The sequence below is a fragment of the Salarias fasciatus genome, chromosome 20, assembly GCF_902148845.1.
Source record: "Salarias fasciatus chromosome 20, fSalaFa1.1, whole genome shotgun sequence".
NCBI classification, from domain to species: domain Eukaryota; kingdom Metazoa; phylum Chordata; class Actinopteri; order Blenniiformes; family Blenniidae; genus Salarias; species Salarias fasciatus.
Genome location: NC_043764.1, coordinates 9,269,354 through 9,294,427, shown reverse-complemented (window position 1 = coordinate 9,294,427; position 25,074 = coordinate 9,269,354). Strand labels below are relative to the sequence as shown.

The window sequence follows — 25,074 nt, the reverse complement described above, 5'->3', positions numbered from 1 at the left end:
TTAAGAATTTGAGTGTAACTGCCCTTTTTCTTTTTATTGCAATTGTGAAAAAACAATCAAGACCCATGTGATTCTTGATTCAAGTGCTACATCATAAGTTCTCATCCCCAAAATGCTCTTGGCAGCCACCCAAACATCACCGGGGGGAGGAAATGTGAACGTGTACACGCAGAGTACCTTAGAAATGTCCTCTCTGTTTCATTATGAACACCACTTAAAGGATTATAGCTTAATTTCTACACAGATCCAGCAGGAGGCCGTAGCGACACCGGGTCCGTCTGCGTTCGTGCGCGCGTCTCTCGGGGGCCAGCTCAAGCTCGCCCCGGCCGGCCTCTCGACGCTCCGTTCTCATTTCTACCGGGAAATGGAGCAAAGTGCCAATTAGAGAGCCGCTCGGTGACCGCGGACTGAATTCCACGCAGTCCCGCTCACTGTGCTTCCTCTATTGTTTGTTCGGGTGGAACTTCGTGAAGCTGAAGCTTTTTTCCCAGCGCTGGATTGATTAATGATGTTTGTTTGTTTTTTTTCTTTGTTTTTTTTTTTTTTTTTTTTTAAATACAGGAATGGAAAATGAAAATCTAAATGCACGAGCAATAAATTGTATCTGTACAGGTGACGAGTAATACAAAATAGATATTTTACTATACAGAGTCTACTTGATACATCTATTGTTGTGTATTTTGCTCCATTCCCTGCGGATATGATGAAGAAATCGAAAAAAATGTACAGTGAGGCAGTCCGACTCGATCGGACAGAAGAGCTGGCACAGTTCTCAGGGTTCGGTTGTTCCAAAGCCGTTCCTGCGGTATCGGTATCGCTCCAGCTCTACTTCAAACTCAAAAGGCCGCGTGACGCTCCAGTGACCAAGTTACGCTCATCTTCGTCGGCAAGATCACACTGCGAACACGCTCAGGGTGCTGGTCTGGTCCTTCAAGCCTAAGATGCTGTAGGCAATTCTTTTCAAATGGCCGGGCAGCCGCACCCCGATGTTCTTGATGTCCCTGTGAATGAGAGAAATGGCAGTGTGTCAAAGACGAGCCGTACTCTGGCTCCATTCCAACACGTTTCACACACATCCTTCCTGCCTCTCGGTAATCTCTGACTCATTCGAGGCGACGGAGCCGTTCTGGCTCCAACCAGTTGGGCTGCAGTTCAGGTGCGGAGCCGTCCAAGTTTGAAATCCACCGGGTTCCGCTCCTCATGAGCGCACGGTGCAAACCTGCAGAAAGCCCCGCTGCACACCAGGCCGGAGTCGAAGCCTTAATTACAGCCTTAATTGCTTAACGAGGATTCTCCCTGTTGACCATGAATCACCCGTCTGGCGAGCAGAGGCTGCGTCGTAAATAGCTGCTGGTTTTCCCAGAGTGCTACCAGATGCCCCGAGATGGAAACATGGGGCCACGAAATCACACCGTGCTGCATGACAAACACTTCAAAAGGGCTCGTCTCGGCATCCCGGTCTGCCCATCTTCCTCAGACCAACACTGACTGACATGCGTTGGCCACGGCAGACATGGGGGAGCGACTCCGTCTCAGCTGGTCATGTGGTTAGAAAATGCTCCGGCTCTCATTAATGCCCCAAAGCAATCTTTTTTTGTTTTTTTCCCCTCTAAAAAGGCTGAGTTCATTTCATTAAATTGTCCCTTTACTGCTGCCACACATCTGGGAAGACCTAATTGCTTCAAACTACCTTGTGATCAGGTCACGGGGTACGTTCTGAGCTCACCTCTTCCATCTTCCTCCAAATACAAATAAAGCTTCAAATCGCGTCCATCTATCTCAGCTCCCTAATCCCCCACGAGTTGCTCCTGCTCCACAGACTATTCTCCTTTAATGTATGAGAAGCCACAGAGGGCCTTTGCCCCAGAGTGGCAGGAGTGGCGGTTTGGGGGGGGGGGGGGGGGGGGCGGGCCAAAGTGCCGCCCGGGGCAGCGGGAGTGAGTGGGAGCAGGGAGGGATGAGAGGAAGAACGAAGCGCTGCGGCGACCACGAGCCGCCACCAGCCTGCCGCAAATGAGCCCCCGCGCCTCCCGCTCGCCTTCTTTCCATTACAGTTTCCATCTCAAACGTTTCTCAACTTGTTGCCGAGGTCGGAGATTATGTGTGCAAACTGTTCTGAAGGCTGTTAAATAGTGACATTTATAGAAACTACCAGAGGAAAGACCATCGCAGGCTGCATGTTGGCAGGAAAAACATCCTCATGCAATATAACTCATGGGATAATTTGACGAGAAAATCTATATCTTCTTTGCCAAAAACATCAAGCCGGATGACATAAATGAAGTTTTATTGCGCCGACGCCGCGCTCCACTCACTCGTTCTTCATCTGCAGGACCTGGTCCATGTTGATGATCCCAGCGCAGGTGAAGTTCTCGCTGTATTGGCTCATCTTGATGGACTCCAGCCACTCGGACACCGACCTGAAGGGGGAACCGTCCGAGCCGCTGGTGCTGGGCAGGCGGATGGATACGCTGGCGGAGGAAAGCAGATCCGAGTGATAATGATCAGCAGGCTTTCCCACAACAGAGGCGGAGGACCGAGGGCTGTAATTACTGAGCAGGAAACCAGTCGGTGATAAAAACCAGTTGGAGGAGTCGGGGCGAGAGGCGATTAAGATCCGAGCAAGACGGTCTTTTGTCCTTTCTGCTTTTAATGCTCCCTCGCAGTGTTGTGCATTCATGCAAAGAATCGCACACACAAAGGAGTTCTCACACTGCAGGTCTTCCTAAAGTTTGCTCTCATTTGACCCTCATCTCTCTGCATTTTTTTTTTGGAAATTAGGTTTAAATGGGGGAAACTGATTGCAGCACAGCCTTGAAGCCAAACTGCAGTCAGCCAGCCAAGTCCACCCTGAGAATCTGAGTGAAATCTCAAAACATTCGAAGAAAGATTTTAAGTAGAGGGAGAGAAGCCCAAGTTACCGCAGACTCTCCTCCTTTGTTTGTCGTTTCTGTCTCAACTATTAACTCTCATAGGAAGGCAAGGAATCAAATAAATACAACCAATCGTTCTTAAAAAAGCTGAATTTACTGAGGGCGAGTCCCACATTTCCTGAAGAAAACTCTTTTTGTTGACATGATGACCGTAAATATTGATTTTACGTGGTTAGGTTTTCATTCCAGAGATCTAATAAGTTTATTTTGTCTGCCAACAGTGCACTATTTTCTCTCTTTATTTTGACATTTGTGCATGACAAGTCTTACATGCTATGCTACAGTCGCATATTACTCACAGTACTCCGTCTTTCTGTGCCTTGCTTGGGTTGAAGTTTACGTCTCCGATTGCAAGGCAGAATATGTTTGCCATTAAAGATTTACTGCTTCTTGTTTCTCTTTGTTGTTTTTGGAAGTTCCCCCTTCTGAGGAGTGACCATGTGACTTTGAGTGCCCATTATCAGGGTTTTATGCCACATAAGCAGATAAAATCAACCAGAAGGGGAACGAAAAAGAGCCCGAACAGAGAGAGCAGGAGTGAGTCGAAATAAAAGCAGCATGTACATTAACTGTGCTATTTTATGAGGCTGTGTCCAAGAATGGCTGCTTGCTGCTGCTGGTGACAGCTACTGTTGGGTCAGCACTAGAAAAACATGCATTATGAGCTCTCTGAGTGGTCTGTAAATAAATCTTACCGTGGGTCAAAGTCTGCTATGGTCTTCAGGGAGTCTGGGCTTCGCAGCAGCTTGTCCAGCAGGCTGACGATGTCTCCAAACCGCGGCCTTTTGGAGCGATCCTGAAGCCAGCACTGCAGCATCAGCTGGTAGACGGCCGAGGGACAGTCCATCGGGGCGGGCAGCCTGAACGCCTCGTTGATGGCTTTCATTACCTGCGCGCGCATTATTAAGTGACTAATCTGTATTGTTCTCATCAAATTAGTGGAAAATTCTGAATTTTAGGTTTCAAAGCTTATTAAAAAAGTCTTACCTCGTGGTTGCTCATGTCCCAGTAAGGCCTTTCACCAAAAGCCATGACCTCCCACATGACGATGCCAAAACTCCACACGTCACTGGCCGAGGTGAATTTTCTGTACGCTATTGCCTCTGGAGCCGTCCATCGAATGGGAATCTTGCCTCCCTGTTCAGAAACAACAGAGACGGATATGAAACCCCCCCCTCCTGCTCCTCCTCCCCTTCAAAGCCTTCAGGAACCAGCCGAAGCTACTCACGCTGGTGGTGTACGTTCCCTCGGGGTCGTCCTCCAGCACTCGGGACAGGCCGAAGTCGGACACTTTGCACTCCAGGTTGTTGTTGACCAGGATGTTGCGAGCGGCCAGGTCGCGGTGCACGTAGCTCATGTCGGAGAGGTATTTCATGCCTGCAGCGATGCCGCGCAGCATGCCCACCAGCTGGAAGGAGGAAAACTCGCCATCGTGGTCCTTGAGGGAGAAAGATAGGTCTTAGTTTCATGATCAAGAGCCATCAAGGGCTTGTTCTTCACACACAAGTATAGAAATGAAAAAATCTCAACAAAATCAGGTTGAAATCTACCAAAAGTTCAAGTATAGAAAACTAATAGCATCTGGGAGAACCCAGAGTCCAGCTTTAAAGAGTCGATAATCTGCAAGAAACGGCCTGGGGTTCATTGGGGTTGTGCTAAATCTCATAATCATAGGATGTTCTGGAATGGGTGTAACAGGAGAAATGCAACCAGAGTGCCATCTCGCATTCTCTGTCAGGGGACTTGTACTTTGGTGCGTTGCTAATATGAGGGCAGATTTGCCAAGTAGAAAAGGAAAATGAAGGCTTTTCAGCAGAGAAAACGGGCAAACTGTGACAATGTTGAAGTTTAGTCTGAAGTGAAGAAAATATACAATATGATCTCCTCTTCTAATTCTGTCCACATGTTGGAATCATTCTCAAGCCAGAGAAGTGAAGCGACTGCTGCCACGTGCACGGATTTGTCTTGACATGCTTTGGAAAGTCACACGAATCTTGCTTCAGGTGTTTACTAAACTCAGAGGAGCAACTCAGAAAGCTGCAAGCAACAAACAACTTCAGCTTCTCCTGACGTTTTGACAAAACTGGAGTAAGCCCAAACTTAACAAGTTAACCGCCGATGGCTTCAAACCTTCTTAATCACTTTGTGGCAACTCGTGATATCAATGCACCACCAATAAACAAAGCTTATTTAGGGAACGAAAAAACTGTCATATGTCGCATTATTATCTGCTGAACAGGGCCAGAGCCTCAGCTCATGAGTTTGCCTGTGGGAGTGAATGTAAAGCAGTCACAGGTTGAGGCTTTTACCATATTAGTCACCGTTTGTAGGCAAACAAAAGGCTTATGCTGAGTTAGACTTACTTTCAGATATCGATCCAGTGCTCCATTTTCCATGTACTCGGTCACGATCATTGCATGTTTAACTGGAAGCAACACAAACAACAAATTATTCACCCAAAATGACCCCAAAACATAGAAATGCTGAGAATCTTTTGAAAATCAGGAAGTCAAACTCACAGTAATCCTTACATTTGGTGACAACCCCTTCGAGGCGGATGATGTTCTGGTGAGTGAACTGCCCCATGATGGAGGCCTCGCTCAAAAAGTCCTGCCTCTGCTTCTCCGTGTAGCCGGGCTTCAGCGTCTTGATAGCCACGGCCACGTCCTTCCTGCCCGGCACCTTCAGAATGCCACGATACACCTCGCCAAACTCTCCTGCAGGGAAGCAACGTCACGGAGATGAATGAGTTTTTGCAAAACATATCAAATGAGCACGCTTTTGATAAGCTGTCTTTAGTTTCTCGCCGCGGGGGTTGGCTGAAGAACACAGTGGCAATCAGGAAGTCTCTGCGGCTGTTTTGCCTGCGGCGCCCTCATAGAGGTGTGTCGCGGGTCTGTGATGTGCAAGAGAGTGCGTTGTGTAACGGGTGAGATGTCCTGTGGTGCAGGAGCACGGGAATCAGCTGTCTGACGGGGCAGCGGGGGTCGTGGGAACTCAGGGGTTGATAGAGACTGCTGGTTAAAAGGGAATAAATGTGTCACCGATGGAAAAAAAAATCGGGATGGGATGGTGTTCATGTGCCTTTTATGATAAACTGCAACACTTTGTCTTTGTGTAATTGATCAAGTCAGCACGAGCCAAGAGTTGCCACACAACAAGAAGTGTCTCAACATGTTGTGTGAGAACTCAGCCGGATAGATGTTAATCTCGCTAAAGTAACCACTGTCAGTCAGCCCGCTTAAGCTGTGGAAACTGCACAGTATAAACAGCAAATTTGAGGATTGGAAAAATCTTTCAACATCTCGATGCTGAGCCTCACGGGGGGGGGGGATTGTCTCCGCGGGTTCCGTCACTCACCGGCTCCGATGACTTTCTGTTTGGTTATGTGGCTCGGGTGGATTTCAGTGGCAAACTTCAGGACGGCTACGTTGGGGTCCTCGTACGTGTGTGGATCCACGTATGTCTTCAGGGGCTTCAACTGCTCTGTGAGTCAAAGAAAGGAAAATCGTGTGTCAACAAGTGATGAAAACACACTGAACAAAACGAGACGGACAGATTAGAGATTTGTTTTCTTCTACCTGGGCTGGAGAAGTAGTTGTCCTCTGCTCCTTGTCTACTGTGAGAGTTTCTCTTCCTGAATAACGACACAAAACTGCAAATTAATATCCCACTTTGAAAGCGTGAATGGGCTTGTGTCTCTGTATCATTCGCCTGCTTTAAGATCAATAGCACATAGGAACCGCTGTAACCATTTTCCTGGATGTTCTCGGGCTTTTCAAAAGGATCTCAACACTGCTGCAACGCGTCCATTCAGACAGAAGCGGCACTTTGATAAAGGCTGACGATAGACTGTGTTTGCAAAGCTGATTTAAAGACTGAAAGACGGACAAGCAGGCAGGAGGGTGGAGGAAAGGAGGGGCTCAATCCGCTACAGTACAGGCACAGGTCATCTTTACAAAGCGCCTGCAGCCTGGTACAGAAAGAACCGAGCGCCTCTTATCGCCGACAATGTGCCACTCTGGGCTAATTTTCTTTCAAAGGCCCCAACACTCAGTAGAATATAACCATTGAGCAATGACAAGGCACATTCAGCACAAATTCCTCCCTCGTGCGAGCCGGGACACAGATCCAGATAAAGAGAAAGTTGGCGAAAGGAAGAGCGACAGGGAGAGGTGAGGACAGACTGAATGCAAAGGCCATCTGGAGGCCCCATAAAGGAAAGGCAGAAGAATGACAGAGGAAGCCAGCGAAGCGGGGTGTATGCTGACCGATTAGCAGTACAGAAAAACGGGGAAGGGCAGCAGAGCGGGGCCGCCAACTGACCGTCTACGCAGGAACAGGACGACGACCACAATAAACAGCATGACGGCTCCCCCGACTGCCGCTGCGAGGATCGCTGTTGTGTTTATGGGAGGAAAGGGTCCTGGGAGAAGAAAAGCAAATGTATATGACAGAAATCTAAATCCCCAACACTTAAAGATGAATTCTTTCAAAAATAACACGCTGACGTACTTTCATGCAAGGTCTCGTACTGCTCCTCTATGCTGGAGCCTCCAGGGCTGCCGTCTGAGCTGAGGGCCTGCACCCTGAACAGGTAGGCTGTTCCAGGAGCCAGTTCACTGATCTGCACAGAGCTCTTCTCCAGGATGAGCACCGTGTAGGTGGTGACATCCAGGTTATCATCCTGAGAGAAGGAAGATTCAAATCAAACCAATCACACCTGACTCACATTTATGTCAAAAACACAGGGAGGCACATTTAGAAATGGACTTTTAAGTTCATAATTCTACAAATAAGAAAAGTGGCCCACCTTCTTCCGGTAGGTAAGCTCATAGCGGATTGGAGGGGCGTGGAGGCGTGGCCGAGGAGAAACATCCCAGGACAGGGACAAGCTGGTGACGCTCTTTTCAATCACTGTCATAGAGGTGATTTTGGGAGGATCTGAGGACACGACGCAAAGCATACTTTCATATTTCCATGATTTGACAAGCTATTAAAAAAAAAAAAAGGTGCGAAATGTTTTCACACTCGTGCTAAAACATCATGTTTCCTCTCTCGCCTGCAGCACGATTCGACTTGCAGAGCCGTCACTGCCTTGCAGATAACATCTGTCATTACCGCTGCACAGATATCATCAGAACGCCACCGCCGTATCAGCGCCGCTCACCTGTGTAGTGCAGAGACGTCGTGAGAGCGCTGGTGGACGGCGGCTTGTGAGCCCGCGCCGACGCCTGACCGGCGAACATCGACACGCCGCTGTGTGCCTCCACGATGAAGGTGTAGTTGAGGTGAGCGTCGAGCTCGCTCACCGTCACCCTGGTGAGAGTCAGGCCCGCGCTGGCCGGCTCGTAGCGGATCTTCTCACCACAGGGCCGGCACGCACCGCCCTCGCAGCTCTGGCATTCCACGCTGTAGGTGATGTCGCTTCGACCCCCGGTGTCGTCCGGCGGGCTCCAGGACAGGAGCAGCTTTCCGGCAGAGAGCTGGGTGGTGGTGGCCACGAGATCTCGAGGGGCCGTGGGGAGGCCTGATGAAGACAGATTTGCAAAGAGGAAGGATTAAAAACACAGGATGCCTGAATTTCTTGTGGCAGAAAATCTCATCACAGTTTCAAAGAATCTGAGAAATAAGCACAAGAATCGACCCAATCATGCTGTCTGTAAGGAAACATTCATCCAACCATCTTTTACACCATTTTCTCCAGCCAGTCACACTCACAGTTACACCTCTGAGCAATTTAGGATCGCTGATCAACCACAAATGCATGTTTCATGGACTATGGGAGGAACTCAAAGCAGCCAGAGAAAACCCATCTATACACAAGGAACTCATGCAAACTCCACGCAGAAATCCTGATAACCTCTGGTTCAAACTGGGAACGTATTAGGAAAACAATTCCACACCTCACGTTTTTAAGAGGAGCTCAAAGCAGGTTCTCTCACCTGAGCAGGGTCCTGTGATGGGGTCCGTTGGGGCCTGGTAGAAGCCGTCCATGCAGGGACAGAACGCGGCCCCGGCTTCCAGGCCCTGGGTGTTGGCGGGACACGGCTCACACTTGCCATCAGACGATGCAGCTTTGAAGAAGCCCGGTTGACATTCTGCAAACAACAAAAATGCATTTGCATGAGCAGTGGTAACAGTGAGGACGGTAACCTCAGGCACCAGCCTAAAGTAAAAACAGCCTCTCTGAGAGATCAGCTGCGTACTTCCAACCTTTCGGGGAACACAGCAGCAGTGAGTGGACATGCAGAGTTACATTTGGCTGAGTGATAGAGATACGACAGGGAACGCAGACTCTACACAGTGTTGACTCTGTACATTAAAACTGTGGGTTCCAGCTAAGAGGCTGCTCGCATGAACCCAGCCCTGCTGCAACAACGCAATCCCTGCCTTGGCGGCACTCCTTCTCTTTACTCTTCAACCACCAACCCCCCCCCCTCTACTGCCGCTGCTGCCTTCTTACTGTCTTTCTCTCAGCAAACGCAACCAGTTGTCCCACATTCCACGACAGCAAGTCAGTTTGCAGCACTTGGAAATTAATGCAATGAAATTCTGCAGAGAGCCAAGAAACTGCTCAACGCTTCACCCTTTTGCGCTCAACAGGTCAAAACATTTTCCCTTTCAGAGACCCACATGCAGACCTTTGAAACTGTATCGTCAAGATAAGATGACGCCTAATTTCACACGTACGGCTCAGAATAAAGGAACGCAGGTAGAGTCCAGCTGTGCGTAGCAGTGGTGAAATACGAACTTAATACGGTGTGAAATTCTGGAGAGGGCGCCTCATAAAGGAGAGTGAAAATGAGACGGCTCCCCCTTCAACCCGCCAAGAGCATTCCAACGGCTGCTGCCCATGTCCTCACACCATGGCACGTTCATTCACACACACACACACATACATACACACGTTCATGTATGTAGTGCACACATGCACCGAGACCCATGTGCATGCACAAAACACACATACATGTATTCAAAGCACACCCGCAGACACATGGGTAAATCTGACATCAGAGGAGGGATTATGTCCGCTGCCTGTCACCTGTTCATGTCCCTCTGCTAAGTCAATTCAGCCACACATATGTATCAGCACACACACACAAAACACACACACAAATATTTCCTTTCCTGCAAGTTGTTTGCTCACAGTGTTTAAGTAGCTACTGACAGGTTCATAAAACATTGACAGTTAAAATAAGAGAAAATTCAGGTTGAAGCTGAAAAGTCATTTCTACATAGTTTTTTTTTTCCCCCCAATTGACAGTGTTGGGAGGGTTTGAGTCAATCCAGGAGTACATCCTGAGCAAGTCGCCAGTCCAGAGAGGAAAAACACATGTTCACACTTAGGGGAAAGTTAGAGTGAGAAGTTATTCTGCAGTGCATGTCGTCGGACTGTGGGAAGAAACTCAAAACCCAGAAATACACATTGATAACATGGAAACTCCAAAAGCCTCCCAAAATGGAAATGACCTGGGGATGTTCGTGCTGTGAAGTGAGAGTGCCAGCTGATACACTACTGTGCAGCGCTCAGAAATAACGAGGAAATCTGGAGCAAAAGAGCATGTAAGGAAACTCTGTGATATAAATCTTGAATTTTGACTGATGGCCATGTGGAGCAATGCCAAGCAGTCTGGAGATTAAAGCCGATACTGTTGACCTGGAGGAGAAGCAATGAAATATTAAATTAAATGCAGTTTGGAGGCCACATTTCAACAAGAAAAGCGGAGCCAAGGACAAAGACACGATCAGATTCTCTCAGAGATACCATCCGGGCCCACGGCTGCCTTTAATGGAGGCTCACATGAGTGAAGCTCATTTAGAAGTCGCAAGTGGCCACACACGAGACGGCGAGCTCACGGCTACAGCTCCATTTAAGTCATATCAGGAGGGATTTGCTCGATCGACAGCATGTCTCACTTCAGCCCCGCTCGGCTTTATTCGGCCGCCGCGGTTGACCAAGTCTGGACACTGAGCTGCTGCGATGAGGTGTGTATTAACTGAGCAGCGGGACAACACCGAGGGAAACAAAAACACGCAGCAGGAGAGGAATTCATAAGTACGTCCAGTAGGGTTGCACATTTGCTCAGTCCTCCCCTCAGGACCGCATCTCCTCTCCGTCCCGGCCAGCTGTTTCACTAACAGCTACTGCTACTCATTAACGCAAATGAGGCGGCGGCGAGCGGGCGAGGCAGCGGAGAGGTGGCGAAAGAACAGAAGGTCCGAGAAAGAAATGGGGGGGAATACTGTATCCTGCTGAGGACTGAAGAAAGGAGAGGGAGGGGGGAGAGAAGAGAAGAAGCCAGGGCAAACCCTTACATTGAGAAGGGGGAACAGCTGCTGCCCAAAACCCTGATTCATACCCCTACCTCTCCTCCTCGTAATCCCCAAATTCCTCGCTCCCCTCCTTTCTCTCCTCCCAGTCGTCACTAAAAAGGCTCCCAGCTAACCCATTAACATTGCTATTCACCACTGACCAGCAGGCAAGGAGAATGCCATGCCATTCAAGTGTTGAAAGAGAAAACATACACACACACACACATACACACACACACACACACACAGGCACTGCAGATGGGAATAGCCAAAATGCCACATGGCAACTGAATAGAGGCGGACTAGCCTCTTTTTGGCGCTACAGTGCCGGCTGCAGCGCATCGTGGTCGGGCTTGTGGAGATGACGGTCTTACACTGCGACTTGCCTCTATAATCAAGATGCATTCCAGCGCACACCACCCAACAGGAGGCCTGGAGCACAACGCCTTCAGCGCAGCTCCACTCCGAGCAACTCCTATTAGAGGGACTGAGTTTGTGTGTGCTCAACACGTGTTACAGGCTTCATGCAGGAAGCAACACATTCTTTCTTCTTTTTTTCCCCATTTATGTTTTTTCCTCATTTTATTTTCAACCACAGTTAACGGTCTTCAAAGTGGTTTCTTCTCTTATGTAAGATTTTTTTTCCTTGACCACTTGTTCTAAGACAGAAATGTCAACAAATTATATGAGAAACACAAGGAAACCTCAGTTTTGAGTTCTGGGAGCTTTAAAAGAAATTACATAAAAATTAGTCCACTGAATATATTAAACGGTATATCTACTCTCGGATGTGGCAGTGTGGATTCAGCTGCATGATTCAGCCATCAGGGTGTGTTTTTAGAGATTACACAGGTTTAATTTACCATTATTATTCCTGACGCTATTATTCCCAACAGAGCAGATTTGGTGTATTTTGAAGTTGATTTCTCAAGTAAGAAAAGAATTCACAGCGGATGGAACTGGATGACTCTCGGCTGAGGTCTTCAACCGGAGGATTCCTCGATGTGAGGGAAAGGTCCGGTAAAAGGAAGCTTCCTGGTTCCATGGAGAAGTCGGAGTCCGGGGGACTGAGGATTGTTTCTGGACACAACAGGAAGCCGGAAGCGCGAGGCTGACGCAGCCTTCCTTCCGAAAGCAGCCAATCAAAGCATGAAAGTACAGAGGAGCGTGACCATGAGGAGAAGCAGTGAGAAGCTGACGGGGTCCTGAGACAGAATAATAACCAAATAGGAAGCCAAAATGTGTTGACCCAACATGAACATGGGGCACTTTACCTACGGGGGGGCTCCTGAGATGAATGATCTCATAAACAAATGACTCCCAGCCTTTTCGACAAATGTAGACCGGCCATTTTCCCCCTTATCCCCTTGCTACAAAGCGAAGGATTGTTTGTCATTTCGAGAGGCCCCGAGCGCCTTGAGTGGCTCTGTGTTTGTTTATTGAGAGCGAGTGCGGGGGCCTGTTACATTCTGGGAGCCCGAGCGGCTCGGGAGTGGAAGCCTCCGAGGGGCCCCCATGGTTTGTCGGCCAAAGTTAAGATGGATGAGATGGCGACAGTGATGAATGCACGGTCGGATAGATGGATGAATGGGTAACATGGTGGCTTGACAGCAGAAATCGCCCCAAAAGACTGGAGGGGTAAGGGGGGGGTGGGGGGCTCACAATTGAGTCCGGCACTGGGGCTTTTAGAAGGCAGAAAGGTCACGTCTGCCTCAGGGCAGTCGTGAGTTAAACTGTGCATGGCTTACAGGGAATCGGCGGCCAAGTAAAACAAACACATGCTCTCGCAGCGAGGAGGAGGAAGAGGGAGAAAGGTTAAATTCAGAAGTATGGCCAGCACACACAGAAACATGTTGGAAATCCACCCGAGAAATAAATACACCCTCCGATCTTTATCAGGACAGCTCCTCAGATACATCTGGAGGTAAGCGAGTCCTTGCTTTGTCTGCACCCTCATTGATTACAGACCCCATTTCCCTCCCTAACCCCCCCTCCCCTCGCTCTCCACGCCGGAGCGGGTCAGACCTGTAATTGCAATATGTCATGTCATTTTGTTTGTATGCAGGCTGACAACGTGTCATTAGCATTTTGAGAAACTTGGCTTGCGGTGGAACAATGGGGGTCTGTGATGGGGGAGGTGAGCGGGTAACACGAGCTCAGGGGTCACCGAGGTAGAGGAGGGGAGGGCAGGGCAGAGGGCACTAAAGGTGTAGGAGCTGATGGAAGTGTGTGCATGTGAGTGGAGGTGGGGTAGCATTAGTCAAAAGGATTAGCTGACCAATAGAGCAGCTGTAAGGGTATTACATCTGTTTTACAATTGCACTCAGGCTTTCATCTGGGGTTGTTAACAAACACAATAAATTCCCTGATCCCCCCTTTCCCCTCTCGCTCCCTCTGCTCGCTCGCACTCACTGATAGGGGGGAGGAACGCAGGGAGCGACGAGAGGAGCCAGAGAGGTATAAAAACATGCCTGACCAGTTTTTAAAGTTTAAAGACACCGTTCCTGGCTGACATGATCAGACGCAGCTGAAACCGTGTTCGGCAGCGCCAGGGTTCTGTTTTGCCGTTTCCCGTCACCTCCAGACGCTCTGGTGGCAAACCCAACACCACCGTCCGCCATAACGCCAAGCCAACGGGCCGTCTGCTTCCTGGTTGGGGGAAGTCGCCAAAATGGGACCAAATGCACCAATAAATAAAATGACTTATCAGGCAGGACAACAAAATGGAAAGCGGCTGAGCAAGGCCGCTACGCACCCAACGACAATAGAAAGCCCTGAGCCAATGGGTCGGGGAGTCACAGAGGGATTAGGTGACCTCCGGTTTCCGCTTGTCCTGTTAGCAGTGGCGGGTGGGTGGGTGGGTGGGGGTGGAGGGGTGACTAACTGAGAGAGAGAGAGAGAGAGAGAGAGAGGAAAGTGCTGATCTCACACACCAGCCGGATAATACACTGCGCTCCACACTGCTTTGGACTCTGCCGGACACACAACACACACACACACAAACACACACCCAGCAGGCTTTAGGAATGTCACCAAAAGGAAATATATCCCAACTTCCACACCGCCACAACACAAAGAGAATAAGAACTGCTGAGGGTCCGTTTTTTTTTAGGGTCACTGAAGGCAAAACTAAAACTAAATTAAGCGGCTTCAGCCATTAAATCATAAACAAAACCGTCAGCGCACTAATGAAAAACATCTCATGCAACCAGTGTGAAAACGGCTCTATAGAATAATGAAAGGTGCCGTTTGTAGAGATGAACACAAACGCTGACACGTTGCTTCAAGTCTACAGAAGGATTTCTTGAGTGATTTATTTTGCTTTTTGATATATTCCCCCCTCAATTACGCCACGAGCTGATGGCTGCCAAACATGAACACCTGGCAAGACGAGGCTTCCGATGCTTTTGTTGGAGAGAAAATCAAAGCTCAAAGATTTGATTTCAGTTTGCATGTTCTCTCTGTCAGGCTTTTTTTTTTTTTTTTAGCATCCTTCAATTTCTACCCACAATCCAAAGACATGCATGTCGGTGGGTTGGTGACTCTAAAACTGCTGGCAACTTTGCATGAAGACCAGAAACATCAGAACTGTGCACCATCAAGTTATTGCAATTTATGCAAAGGAATGTCTTATTTTTTTTTAACTCCGACAAAGTGCAATCATCAACTACCACACCGTTCACGCTTTAAAAGCCGCAGGAGGACATTGTGCTGTAAGTCATAAGTTCCATCAAATCTCCTCTCCGCTAGATTTTCTGTCATCTCATTTGCAATAGCTGCCAGTGTACTGTTCGCTGCAGATACAGACCAACAAGATGGTGCACGACACCACTTTAAAGCACCATCCCGAGCCCCCCCCCCCCCCCCCCCCCCCCCCCCCAACATTATCCCGCCAACCAGCTCCCTCATCTTCACTCGGCTAGGCAGACGTTATTTTGGCACAAGATCAGACAAATCCACAAATTGAAAGTAATCACAGCAGCCTTCGAGAGGCAAGGAAAAAAAAACGTATATCCTGGTTTTTACATCTACGAGCAGCACTGTCCAATCAGATTGTGAGCCAACGGCTTTTTCCTTTTTTTTTTTTTTTAAAAACAGCTAAAAGGACCAGGAGAGAAGAGCATTCGCTGGAGCAGAAAATTTCAAAGTAAGGATTATCCTGACGGGGCGAGATGATTCCATTATGTGAAATCCGCCTTAAATGCAACCAAACGAAATCCACTCAGATCTGGAAGAAGGTGCCATGCACATGTCTTTGAGCATTCACAATCAGATAAGCCCTTACACGCTTTTAAAAGATCTAGCGTGCTTGAAAGAATAACCAGTGGGCTCCAGATGTGTGTGGTTTATTGCTAGCTCCTCTAAACAAATGAATTTCAAAATAACAAATACTGATAATTAATGTTTACGATCAACTTACAGTGTTTATGCTTTTACCACCATGTGAAAAGAAAAGTTTTTTTCCTGCTCGCTCCAGTAAAATGCTTCTTTTCTGCCTTTTATTTATCTTTATGAGGCACTTGTGGAGAAATGTATTTATCAGTTTGAGGACAAGATCTGTACACAGTCTAAATAGTCCCATCGGGGCCGTGTGAAACGGGATGTTGAACCTCCTTCGGTGTCATATTCATGACCCGCACACAAGCCAATAATAACAGTCGCCCTCTGATTTCATGCACGGCATGGACACGACACACGAAGGAGAAACTTTTTGTTTGTCGGACTGTTTGTTACAGTTGGGCCAGCTCTGTGCGACGGAATACGTCTGGGGCAAATTGCTCGGAGCGCTGCAAAAACGACAATGAGAACAATGTGTTGAGATAAGAAAGCATCAAATAAATACTGGATGAGAGGCAGAAAATTGAGGCTAAAATACAGACTTCCTCAGAGACCGAGAGGATGTGGGAGAAGAGGTAGAAGACGGCAAAAAAAAAAAAAAAAAAAAGGAAGATTGTACAAAGGCACAAGAGCCAGCAGAACCAGTAGTTACTTCACTTAAAGAAGCCCAAACACACCCAAGTCAATTACTACCCTCACCGATCACTCACCGCAGTGTGCAGTCACACTGCATCTTAGTCACCAACTGTTTGTTGCATCAGCTGAGGATGAGCTTGGAGACGGGGACACAGAAGGAAAGAGGGGGAGAGCGAAAATAGCTTCCTGGAACCTCTTTGGCGAGACACGTAATAACTTTACTGGAACAGAGTGGACGGTTGTTCCGTCGGAGACGCCATTTTCTCCAAAAAAACTGCCCTCAGCAGTCCAAACGCTCGTTGCCATGCGTCTCTTTTTTTCTCTCCGAGCTTTGTGCAAACCATGATGCGGGATTAGCTCGTGTTTGTCGAGGCTTTAGAGAGGCTGAAGAGGTGTGCACGGGGGACGGCTCGGCACAAACCCCACGACTGCCCGCGACAGCCGGCAGTCCTCTGAGGGTGGGTGACGTGTGAGGAGGCCACTGTGTTGTGCCAGGATGGATTATGGGTAAGGAAAGGCGTGATGGGCAGCAGAGGAAAAGCGTATACCCATAAGTCACTAATGGAAACTATTGGGGTTAACACTAAATATATAGTGTTATAAAGCAGAAACACATAATCAAAGCGCGTTTCCATTATTTAGCATTTAAAGTTGAGAGTAAAATTTAATTCAAAGTCCATAAAACATGCATGAAATAAGATCAAATATATATATAAAAAAAGTGCCCCTCATGAATCTTCTTACTAAAGTGACTGTATAAATCGTGAAAGCGGTTTCTATTCTGCTAACTCCACTCGTGATCCACCATATGATTAATGTTGTATTTTGAGAGTCAACGCTATTTCCCTTCGCAGGAATGTGTAATGCTTTCACTGAAAACAAAAGCTCACTTTGGGCCTCGCCACCGCCGGCCGATATGATTTACAGCCACTTCATAAATGCTTCTGCATTTTCTTCTCTAAACGGCCCGGTGGGCCTCGTTTTATCTTCAAGGAGTTTGTTTGACCAATTCTGTGAGTCACCGCCAACGGCCACCGGGAGAAGAGCAGCGCCCGGCGCGCACGGAGGCCTCAGATTTAAGATGGAGGGGGGTAGCAAATAAAAGAAATATGGTTTGACGGATGAGTGATCTCTCCTGCCAGGGCGAGAGCTGATGAAGAGACGGAGACAAAAACCAGATGAAGTCACAAATACTGCTACTTTAACAGGTCCCGAGGGGTCGAGGAGTCATAAAACTGAGTGAACACATCACCCGACATGGAAACTTTCAACCTAAGTTAAAAAAAAAAAAAAAAAAAAAAAAAAAAGCCACCACAATTGAAGTTTTGTGGTTTCTCCCCAAGCAGCGCTCCATTCAGGAAAGAAGTGCGGGGAATGATTAACTGCGTGTCTGTGCTCTATTCCACTTAAGTCCGCTGGAACCATTCATCTTGGCCGCACACTGCAACCCTGTGATTCATTTCCACCTTCCTTCATCTAAAACTGCTCTCGTTCATCTCAGACCTCTCATTTGACTCAGTATTTTTTTTTTTTTTTTTTTTTTGGGAGGGGGGGGGGGGTTTCTTTGTTTAGCCATTTTTATGTGAGGGCTCGACCCGGAGCTGTGCTTTCCCCCCCTGGGAATTCCACAGGTCTGGAGTAATGTTGGGAGGCTCCTCCTCAGCAAACTGATCAGGAATGTACCAACTGGGAGAGGAGAGAGGAGGTGGAGGTGGAGGAGGAGGAGGGGGGCTCCACCGGCCTTGCCGTGAAAACACAGCGATTCATTGTTCTGCTACCTTTACATTCCACCCCTCACCTCTTTCTGTTTTACAAATCACACCCCTCCTCTAAACACAACCTCTCACTTTTCTCTATGACTTTTCTGTCATTCCTTCCTGCTTCTCCTCCTCCCTAATCTCTCCCTACCTGGCACTTTTCCTGCCGCTATAAATGATGCACTGACGGAAAACTTCATCACTTTTAACAGATGGAAACTAAGTGGGAAAGCGAATCTATTATGGTCGGTCTTCATGAGTGATTGGACACGTTCAGACATTTGTGTTTCAGGTCATGCATGTTTTGTGGGCACAACCACAAAGTGTCGAAAAAGAAATAAAGGAGGAACGGCACTCGGGGCTGATGGGAGTCTTTAGGTGTTCTGTCACGGAGCGGATCCCGACAGGCCCGTGCATGTTCACATACACTGCTGCCTTCACACACACCCCAAGCCAAGGCTCAGGTGGAAATCTGCTAAAACTGAGGAGGGGAAGGAGCAGGATGTGGATGCGGGGAGAGACGAGCGAACATGCCCGTTCACAGGAGGAGGCCCTCTGCTCCTCAGGCCTCCTCCCCTTTCCTCCCATCAGCCTTAAAGATGCTAATCCATCACATTACAGTAGCCTCCCGCTGTCTTTGATCACTTTCAGTCTCTTTGACCGGCCTTCCCACAACAATAAAAGCCTTCTTTGCAGGACATGAAACGCAAAACGCACCTCAACTTAAAAGTCAAAGGCCGGGCTTATGGCCGGACCAGATAGTGTACACATACCAAGATAAGAGAACAGATTATAATGAAGGAGAAGGAAATCAGCTGATGCAACACGCTGTGAAGTTATGATCTTGAACAGGTGTTGTAAAATATGAAGCGCTTGAGCAAGGCATGCATTAAAGCCAAGACATCGAACTTCAAGAATGAGCTACAAGGTCATTCAGGTTTTTAAAGCCAGCAGGTACAACTTGTTCATATAACTTTCAGACTGAATGCTTTGCTCTGTGCCTAACTTTTAGACTTTATAAATCAAGGCGTGCAGCTTTTTTTTTTTTTTTTTTACCGGAAAAAGATATAGCTATGAATCATAACCGAAACACTAAAACATATCTCCGATTAGCATAGGTATCGGTTCAAGGTCAGGGATGATGCCAAGACATGTACCAAAAGGTCTAAGCATTCCTTCCATTGCAGGAGAGCAATGTCAGCCAGGGGGGGAATTCTTCTGAACAATGATAATAACACCCGTGACAAATAAATGCAGTCTACCAACAGCTCTTTTTCACTACCTCTAGCAATTAAGCAAAAAAAACAAAACAAAAAAAACAGGTAAATTGCACATAATATGAAACAGTTCCTTCAACACGCTCATGGGAATTGAATTCTAGCTTTCATCCCAACATGACATCGTGCTGAGGAGTAAAACTGCCTTGAGCAGCATTCAAGAGGACATACTTTTCACAAGTACAAGTACCTTTGAGGAGTATCGCATTCATGAGTACTATTCAGACGTGTAAGCACCACTCAGCGGAATAAGCCTTACCTTGACATGTGTCCCCGACTTTTTCATAGCCGGGCTTGCACTGGCAGTGTCCGACTTGAACCACCCACTCTCCGTCCGCGGTGCAGTAGATGCGAGGCACCTCTTCGCTCTGGGCATTCTCCACACACTCCCCCTTCACTTCTCGGAGCGCCTGGTTCTCACTTCCAGCCACCGTCTCAGGAAACCGTGCAAGGCTCTCCACCGTGGCGGTGCACGCTTTGTAGTAGACCTTCACAGACAGCAGAGCCACACAGGCTCCGATGTCTTGAAAGGCCAGGTAGAAACCTTTCCGGGACAGGTTGTCCACCACTTTGGTCTCAGTGTTGATGCGCATGCCGTTTTTGCTGGTGATCTCATCAGGAGCTATCGTGACGACTTTCTTAAACTGGCCCTTGCGGAAGGTAGTGCCCACGTCGGCGTCGGACTCGGACGTGAAAAGGTTGAAGGTCTCCTTGCAAGGCACCGAGGCGTCAAATGAGTTGCAGTCGCGCACGATAAACTGGAGCTCCACAAAAATCCGCGACGCTGACGGACGCCGTTGGATGAAAGTGGTGCGCAGCCAGTTGTCTTGTTCCGGTTCCCCGACGTTGCAGACGGAGTAGGCATAAAACTGGGAGCCGTTCAGAGTCTTCTGTACAACCTCCCACTGGAAGAGAACCACACAGATCAAAACTTTAGAGGCAAAAAACACTAACAGGGAGGAAGTTCCTACGCCTGCCGGGCTCAGCCAAAACAATCAGGACAGCGCAGAAGAACGGGGGCAACTTGCAATTCACACGAAATCTCAGCCACTGAAATCAGAAGCGTCTGTAAAAACAGTGTGTGTGCAGGGGATCCCATGGCTCTACACATTGCTAATTAGTCCTGTTGAACATTTTTACTGCCCTTCGGAGCAATAACCTATCTAGTACATGGAGAACTCCAGTTTATGGGACTTTGCAACACAACAATGCAAACCACAAAAATTTTGCCTGAGAATGCATTTCTGACATTGCAGAGATTCCGAATTATTTCCAATTCAGTCCCTCAAATCCCGTTGTTGCTGCTTGCACACTGAATGCTGCCACAAATATGTCTGAAAGTGACAGCATGTTTTAACCTTGGCTCCCGAGAAACTCCTGGCCCCCACAGGGGCAGAGCTGTGGTCTGCTCTCTGCATGGAGCCTCCTCGCTATTAATTAAAGGAATGTGCTTTGTTGGCTTAGTGTATGGCTATACATTTAAACGTGATGTGCAACACCAGAATCAACATCCCTGTTAAACAGCTGGTGAGCTTTCTCTAATCAGGGGATCATTAAAAGTTACATTTTAATCATCATAAGATGTGGTAGTTCCACGAGGAAATGTGCACTGTACAATATTTCCAAGAAACTTTGAAAAAATAGCAAACACCTGAGACCTCTCAGTGGAAAGAAGTGTCAACTGGATTGTTGAAGCAGTGAAATCTCTCTGAGATAACTGGGTGAGTCACTTTTAACAGCACGTCGGCACATGCCTTTGAATCATCAGCACACGAAACGAGGCCCTTTCGGTGAATTTGCATGAGCCTGACCACATTTTAGAGGAGGGCACGCATGTCTCTGGTATACTGGCAAAGAGATAACCGCAACATTTGGGTGCAATAACGCTCTACCGGCGCATCGTTAAAATATCAACATTTTCCCCTGCTTTAGGGAAAGGTAGCTCTGACTGAACGGTTGCATCTTGAACTCCAATCTCTCAGTGAAAAAAAAGAAAAGAAAGACATACCACATGCTGCAAACTCTAAAAGTTAATTGCTCTCCAACATACAATTCTGGAGCTGAAGCCTTGAAACCACAAAAAGCCACAAGTATTCCCAGTTGAGAGCGAGCAGCTATTCTGTCTGCAGGAGCTTTGCTGAAGCCCAGACATGCAACTCCCGGAAGAACCCCACGTCTCCATCGCATATCCATACCCAAGCAACCGTTAGGCTCCAAGTGCCAGATTTGATAGAAACCCGACAAGTACACACACACACAAGTCAAATGGTCAAATATTTTGCACCGGAGGCTCTTGGCTCAGGAGGGCCCTTCCTGCACTTTTTCTCCCTGCTGATTTATCCTGAAGGCAAATTCCGATCGGAAACGTGGGAGCTGGAGAAGAAGCCAGAGGGATACTCACCCCGGGCTTGTCTACCTGATCTAAGGGCCATGTCAGCCAGCCCAGTTCACCTCCCGTTGCCCTCATGTCCAAAAGCACCTCTGTGGACACGTGAGAAGAAAATCAGTCAACGAGAAAACACCTTTAAACTCACCTGGAAATTTTAATTTTAACATGGAAATGGAAGAACTGACATGAATTCTGATTGCTAAGAGTAAACTACAAAAAAGAAAGGAATTTTAACTAAACAAGAGAAATTCACATACAAGACAAAAGTTAAACATTTCTGTTGAAGCAGAACCATGGGTTATTCATTTGTCACAGGTCAGCAAGCTGCAATACTCTTGACTTGCAGGAATGTTAAACAGGGTAGAAAGGAAACTCCCTACATGTGTTTGAATAAATAAAGAGAAAATCACTTCAGCAAGCTGTCAAAAATGATTGAACAACAAAACTTATCAAACTACCACCCAGAATTCACCTGCTGCTGCTCAAAGCTGAGAGAAGCAGACAGACATAATCAACTTAAATGATCACTTGAAATATTGGAATGAAGAATTCACAGAAATGGAAATGTTAAATTGTCAAAACATTTTTCTTACAGTTACAGTTTAAGCCGCTGTCAACATGCGGGAGGAAAAAAAGTTTCCTGGTTTTAAAAGTTCCTTGAGGAAGGCTCCCCGCATGGCAGGCGTGCTTCTCTCAATCCAGAAAGTTTTTTTTAAAGTCAGCAACTTGTGGAGGAAGCCGCTTTCAAACTCACCTTCTTTGGATTGCAGCGTGATAAAAATGCCGTTGATCAGAACGTAGGAAAACAACAGAGGTCTGATTCCACCGAAGAACTCCATTTGGGAAACTTTTGGTGCCTGCGCGTCCGTCCGTCCGGTCCGCTCCTGGGCTCTGCTGGGACTCCGCGAGGTGAGCGCAGCGGCTCATTCACAAACGGCCCCGCGCGTCACCGACTCCGCCCGCTGGAATGTGTGCGTGTGTGTGTGTGTGTGTGTGTGTGTGTGTGTGTGTGTGTGTGTGTGTGTGTGTGTGTGTGTGTGTGTGTGTGTGTGTGTGTGTGTGTGGAACCTTCAGGAACTGTTTGAACACTTTTTTTCATTTTTACGCACAGTGCAAAGTTGCCTTTACTGCTCAGAAAACGTCACATGACAGGTACAACTGCGTAAAAAATAATATATTTGCAAATATCTTCAGTGGGAACTTGTGGATTCTTCATTGAACTGAAAAAAAAAACCAAAACAATCACCAAATGTGCACAGGGGGAACATGCAAACGTGGAACAGAAAGGTCACAGACCCCAGAGTGAAGCCAGTAATATGTTTACTATGAGGCAAGAGTGCATTAAGCTGATTATGTATAGTCATTACAAGACAAACACATTAGTTTTACTTCCATATAAACTACTACAGCATTATGAAATTCCATCATGAACACAAATAAAATGATCTGAAAGCTGGACTAATAGACGTACATTTTATATACAACACAGTGGATTATGTGGAATAATGCAGGGTCTGATGTGCCTGTGGCTGTCGGCTTTACTCTGCAGCAGCTTCTTCTCCAACACCTCCAGACTGTGTTCCTCTCAGCATCTCAACCTCTCACCACACACATATGATGAACGAACACGTTTCTGTAGCAGGTTTTAAATATTTGTTTGCACTTTTTGTCAGTTAGAGAAACTGGCAACTTTGGAAACAGTGTACTTTTTATTATTTTTGTGTGTGTGGATATATTGTACTCATGTGTGGCAAATAGAAATTATATTTCTTTCAAATAGCAAAAAAAAAAAAACAAAACAAACAAACTTTAGTTTAACCATAGCTCTCAAACTCTAAAAACGTTTGTTGCCTTTCGTTTGAAGTTCTCCAGAGAGTGAGGGGTATGTGAAAATACTCCAAAGGGTTAAAAAAAAAGTCTCAAAAACATATATACATAAGAGAACAGAGCTCTGTCATGAGAAGAAATGTGAAGCTGGAAACATTTAAATAAATGCAATTCAAATAAATGAAGTAAATTAAGTGGAACAATTGAAAGTCCATTTAAAAAAATCTTTTAATTGAAAAATGCCTTTCAAAAAACAATATAGTAAATAACTAATTCTGATTATTGAATTATAAAACACCAACAAATCAACCAACAGTAACAAAAATTAGATTCATAGTCTGGTTTTTGCTTTTAATTCCAACCATCAGCTGAAGAGCCAAGCGTCTAAAGTACAGCAAAAGTCAAATTTCTCATGAGCATATGAAGGCAAACTGAGGCTGCTTCGCCTACCTGGGTATCAAGCTGCCTGTAGGGCACCACAATCATTTGCATATAAACATCGGTTTTGAATTATTTGCCGCACTGAATGGGCCTCGAGGTGGCAAAAAGAGCGGGAGCCGCTTTACTTGACGCCCCTTTGTTCTGAGCATCCCTGCATACAGAGGTGGAATCGTTGTGACAGGCGGGGAGACGTATTCATATAAGCATAATAGCAACTCTGAATACCAGAATACAAGAGTACAGCTGGCCTACTGATAGCCCGTCATAATTTATGGGGAAATATCCCAAAAATGTAGCACCCTGCCAACCCCCAGATAGACAGTGGTCAAGTTATGAACAAAAAAGATTTAAACCGTCTTTTTCCCTCGCAGGAGGGTATGTGGGAGTGGGACTGAGGGAGTCCAGTATGAATATGGGGAATTAGGAAAAGTCCTTTACCTAGCAACTGCTGTGGAGTGGAATTCACTGTCAGGCTGTATCTGAGTTGCCTTCATTGTTTGTTGCTCTGTGCTGCTATGGTAAACTGTTGAGCAACGGCTATAGAAACGATAAGAAGGTGCCGTGCTCAACATCTTGCTCCTCGGTCCGTTTCCCCCTGGTACATCACGTACATCAGTGAATGCAGCAGTTTGGCCAGAGGTGCTTTACTCTCCACTGTGTTTACCTTTGAGCAGGCCTTGTCCCCACAATAGATGATTACAATACAGTGCGTCATTGATTGGACATGGGGTCTTTCTCTCAACACACACATACATTGTTGTCCACACACCTATGAGGCTGACGGTGCGAGAAAAAAAAAAGGAGGGTGGGGGGGGTTCTTTACGGTTGTGTTCCAGAACCCTTCTACCCTCCTCTCATCCAGCCACCACCCCCTCCCCTCCCCTCCCATCCATGTCTTCCAGGGGCTCCAGTTTCACAAAAAGCCCCTCCTCAAACCGCAGAAGAACGCTGTGGCTCTCTGGGAGCTTTTTGAACCCCTAAAATCCAACCGCTCACCCGCCCGCTCCTTCCTCCACAGCTGCGGTCACGCCACCTCTCCGTCCTGGAGTCGTAGGCAAGCGAGCGAGGGGTGGTCTGCTCAGCCATGTGCTCAGGTCTGTGCTCAGAGGAAAGGAGAAACCTCGGACATGGTCTCGGTTCCACACTGACATGAAAAGCTG

General features: G+C 47.3%; 1 protein-coding gene across 2 annotated transcripts; it reads right to left on the bottom strand.

Annotated features, from left to right (window-relative positions):
* Positions 1–480: 480 nt before the first annotated feature.
* Positions 481–22,540, bottom strand: epha2b (eph receptor A2 b). Of its 2 annotated transcripts, none has more exons than XM_030118320.1 (17): positions 22,401–22,540; positions 21,659–21,738; positions 19,517–20,162; positions 8,879–9,034; positions 8,104–8,463; positions 7,747–7,877; positions 7,449–7,620; positions 7,260–7,359; positions 6,515–6,570; positions 6,294–6,419; positions 5,453–5,650; positions 5,297–5,358; positions 4,162–4,371; positions 3,921–4,070; positions 3,629–3,822; positions 2,316–2,471; positions 481–1,001 (listed from the first exon to the last, which is right to left on the bottom strand). In XM_030118320.1, the coding sequence occupies exons 1-17, from the start codon at positions 22,483–22,485 to the stop codon at positions 893–895; spliced, it is 2,991 nt and encodes a 996-aa protein (XP_029974180.1). In that variant the 5' UTR covers positions 22,486–22,540; the 3' UTR covers positions 481–892. The 2 variants fall into 2 exon arrangements, with proteins under 2 accessions (XP_029974180.1, XP_029974181.1); XM_030118321.1 differs by having other exon boundaries at positions 5,465–5,650.
* Between the last annotated feature and the right edge of the window lie 2,534 nt (positions 22,541–25,074).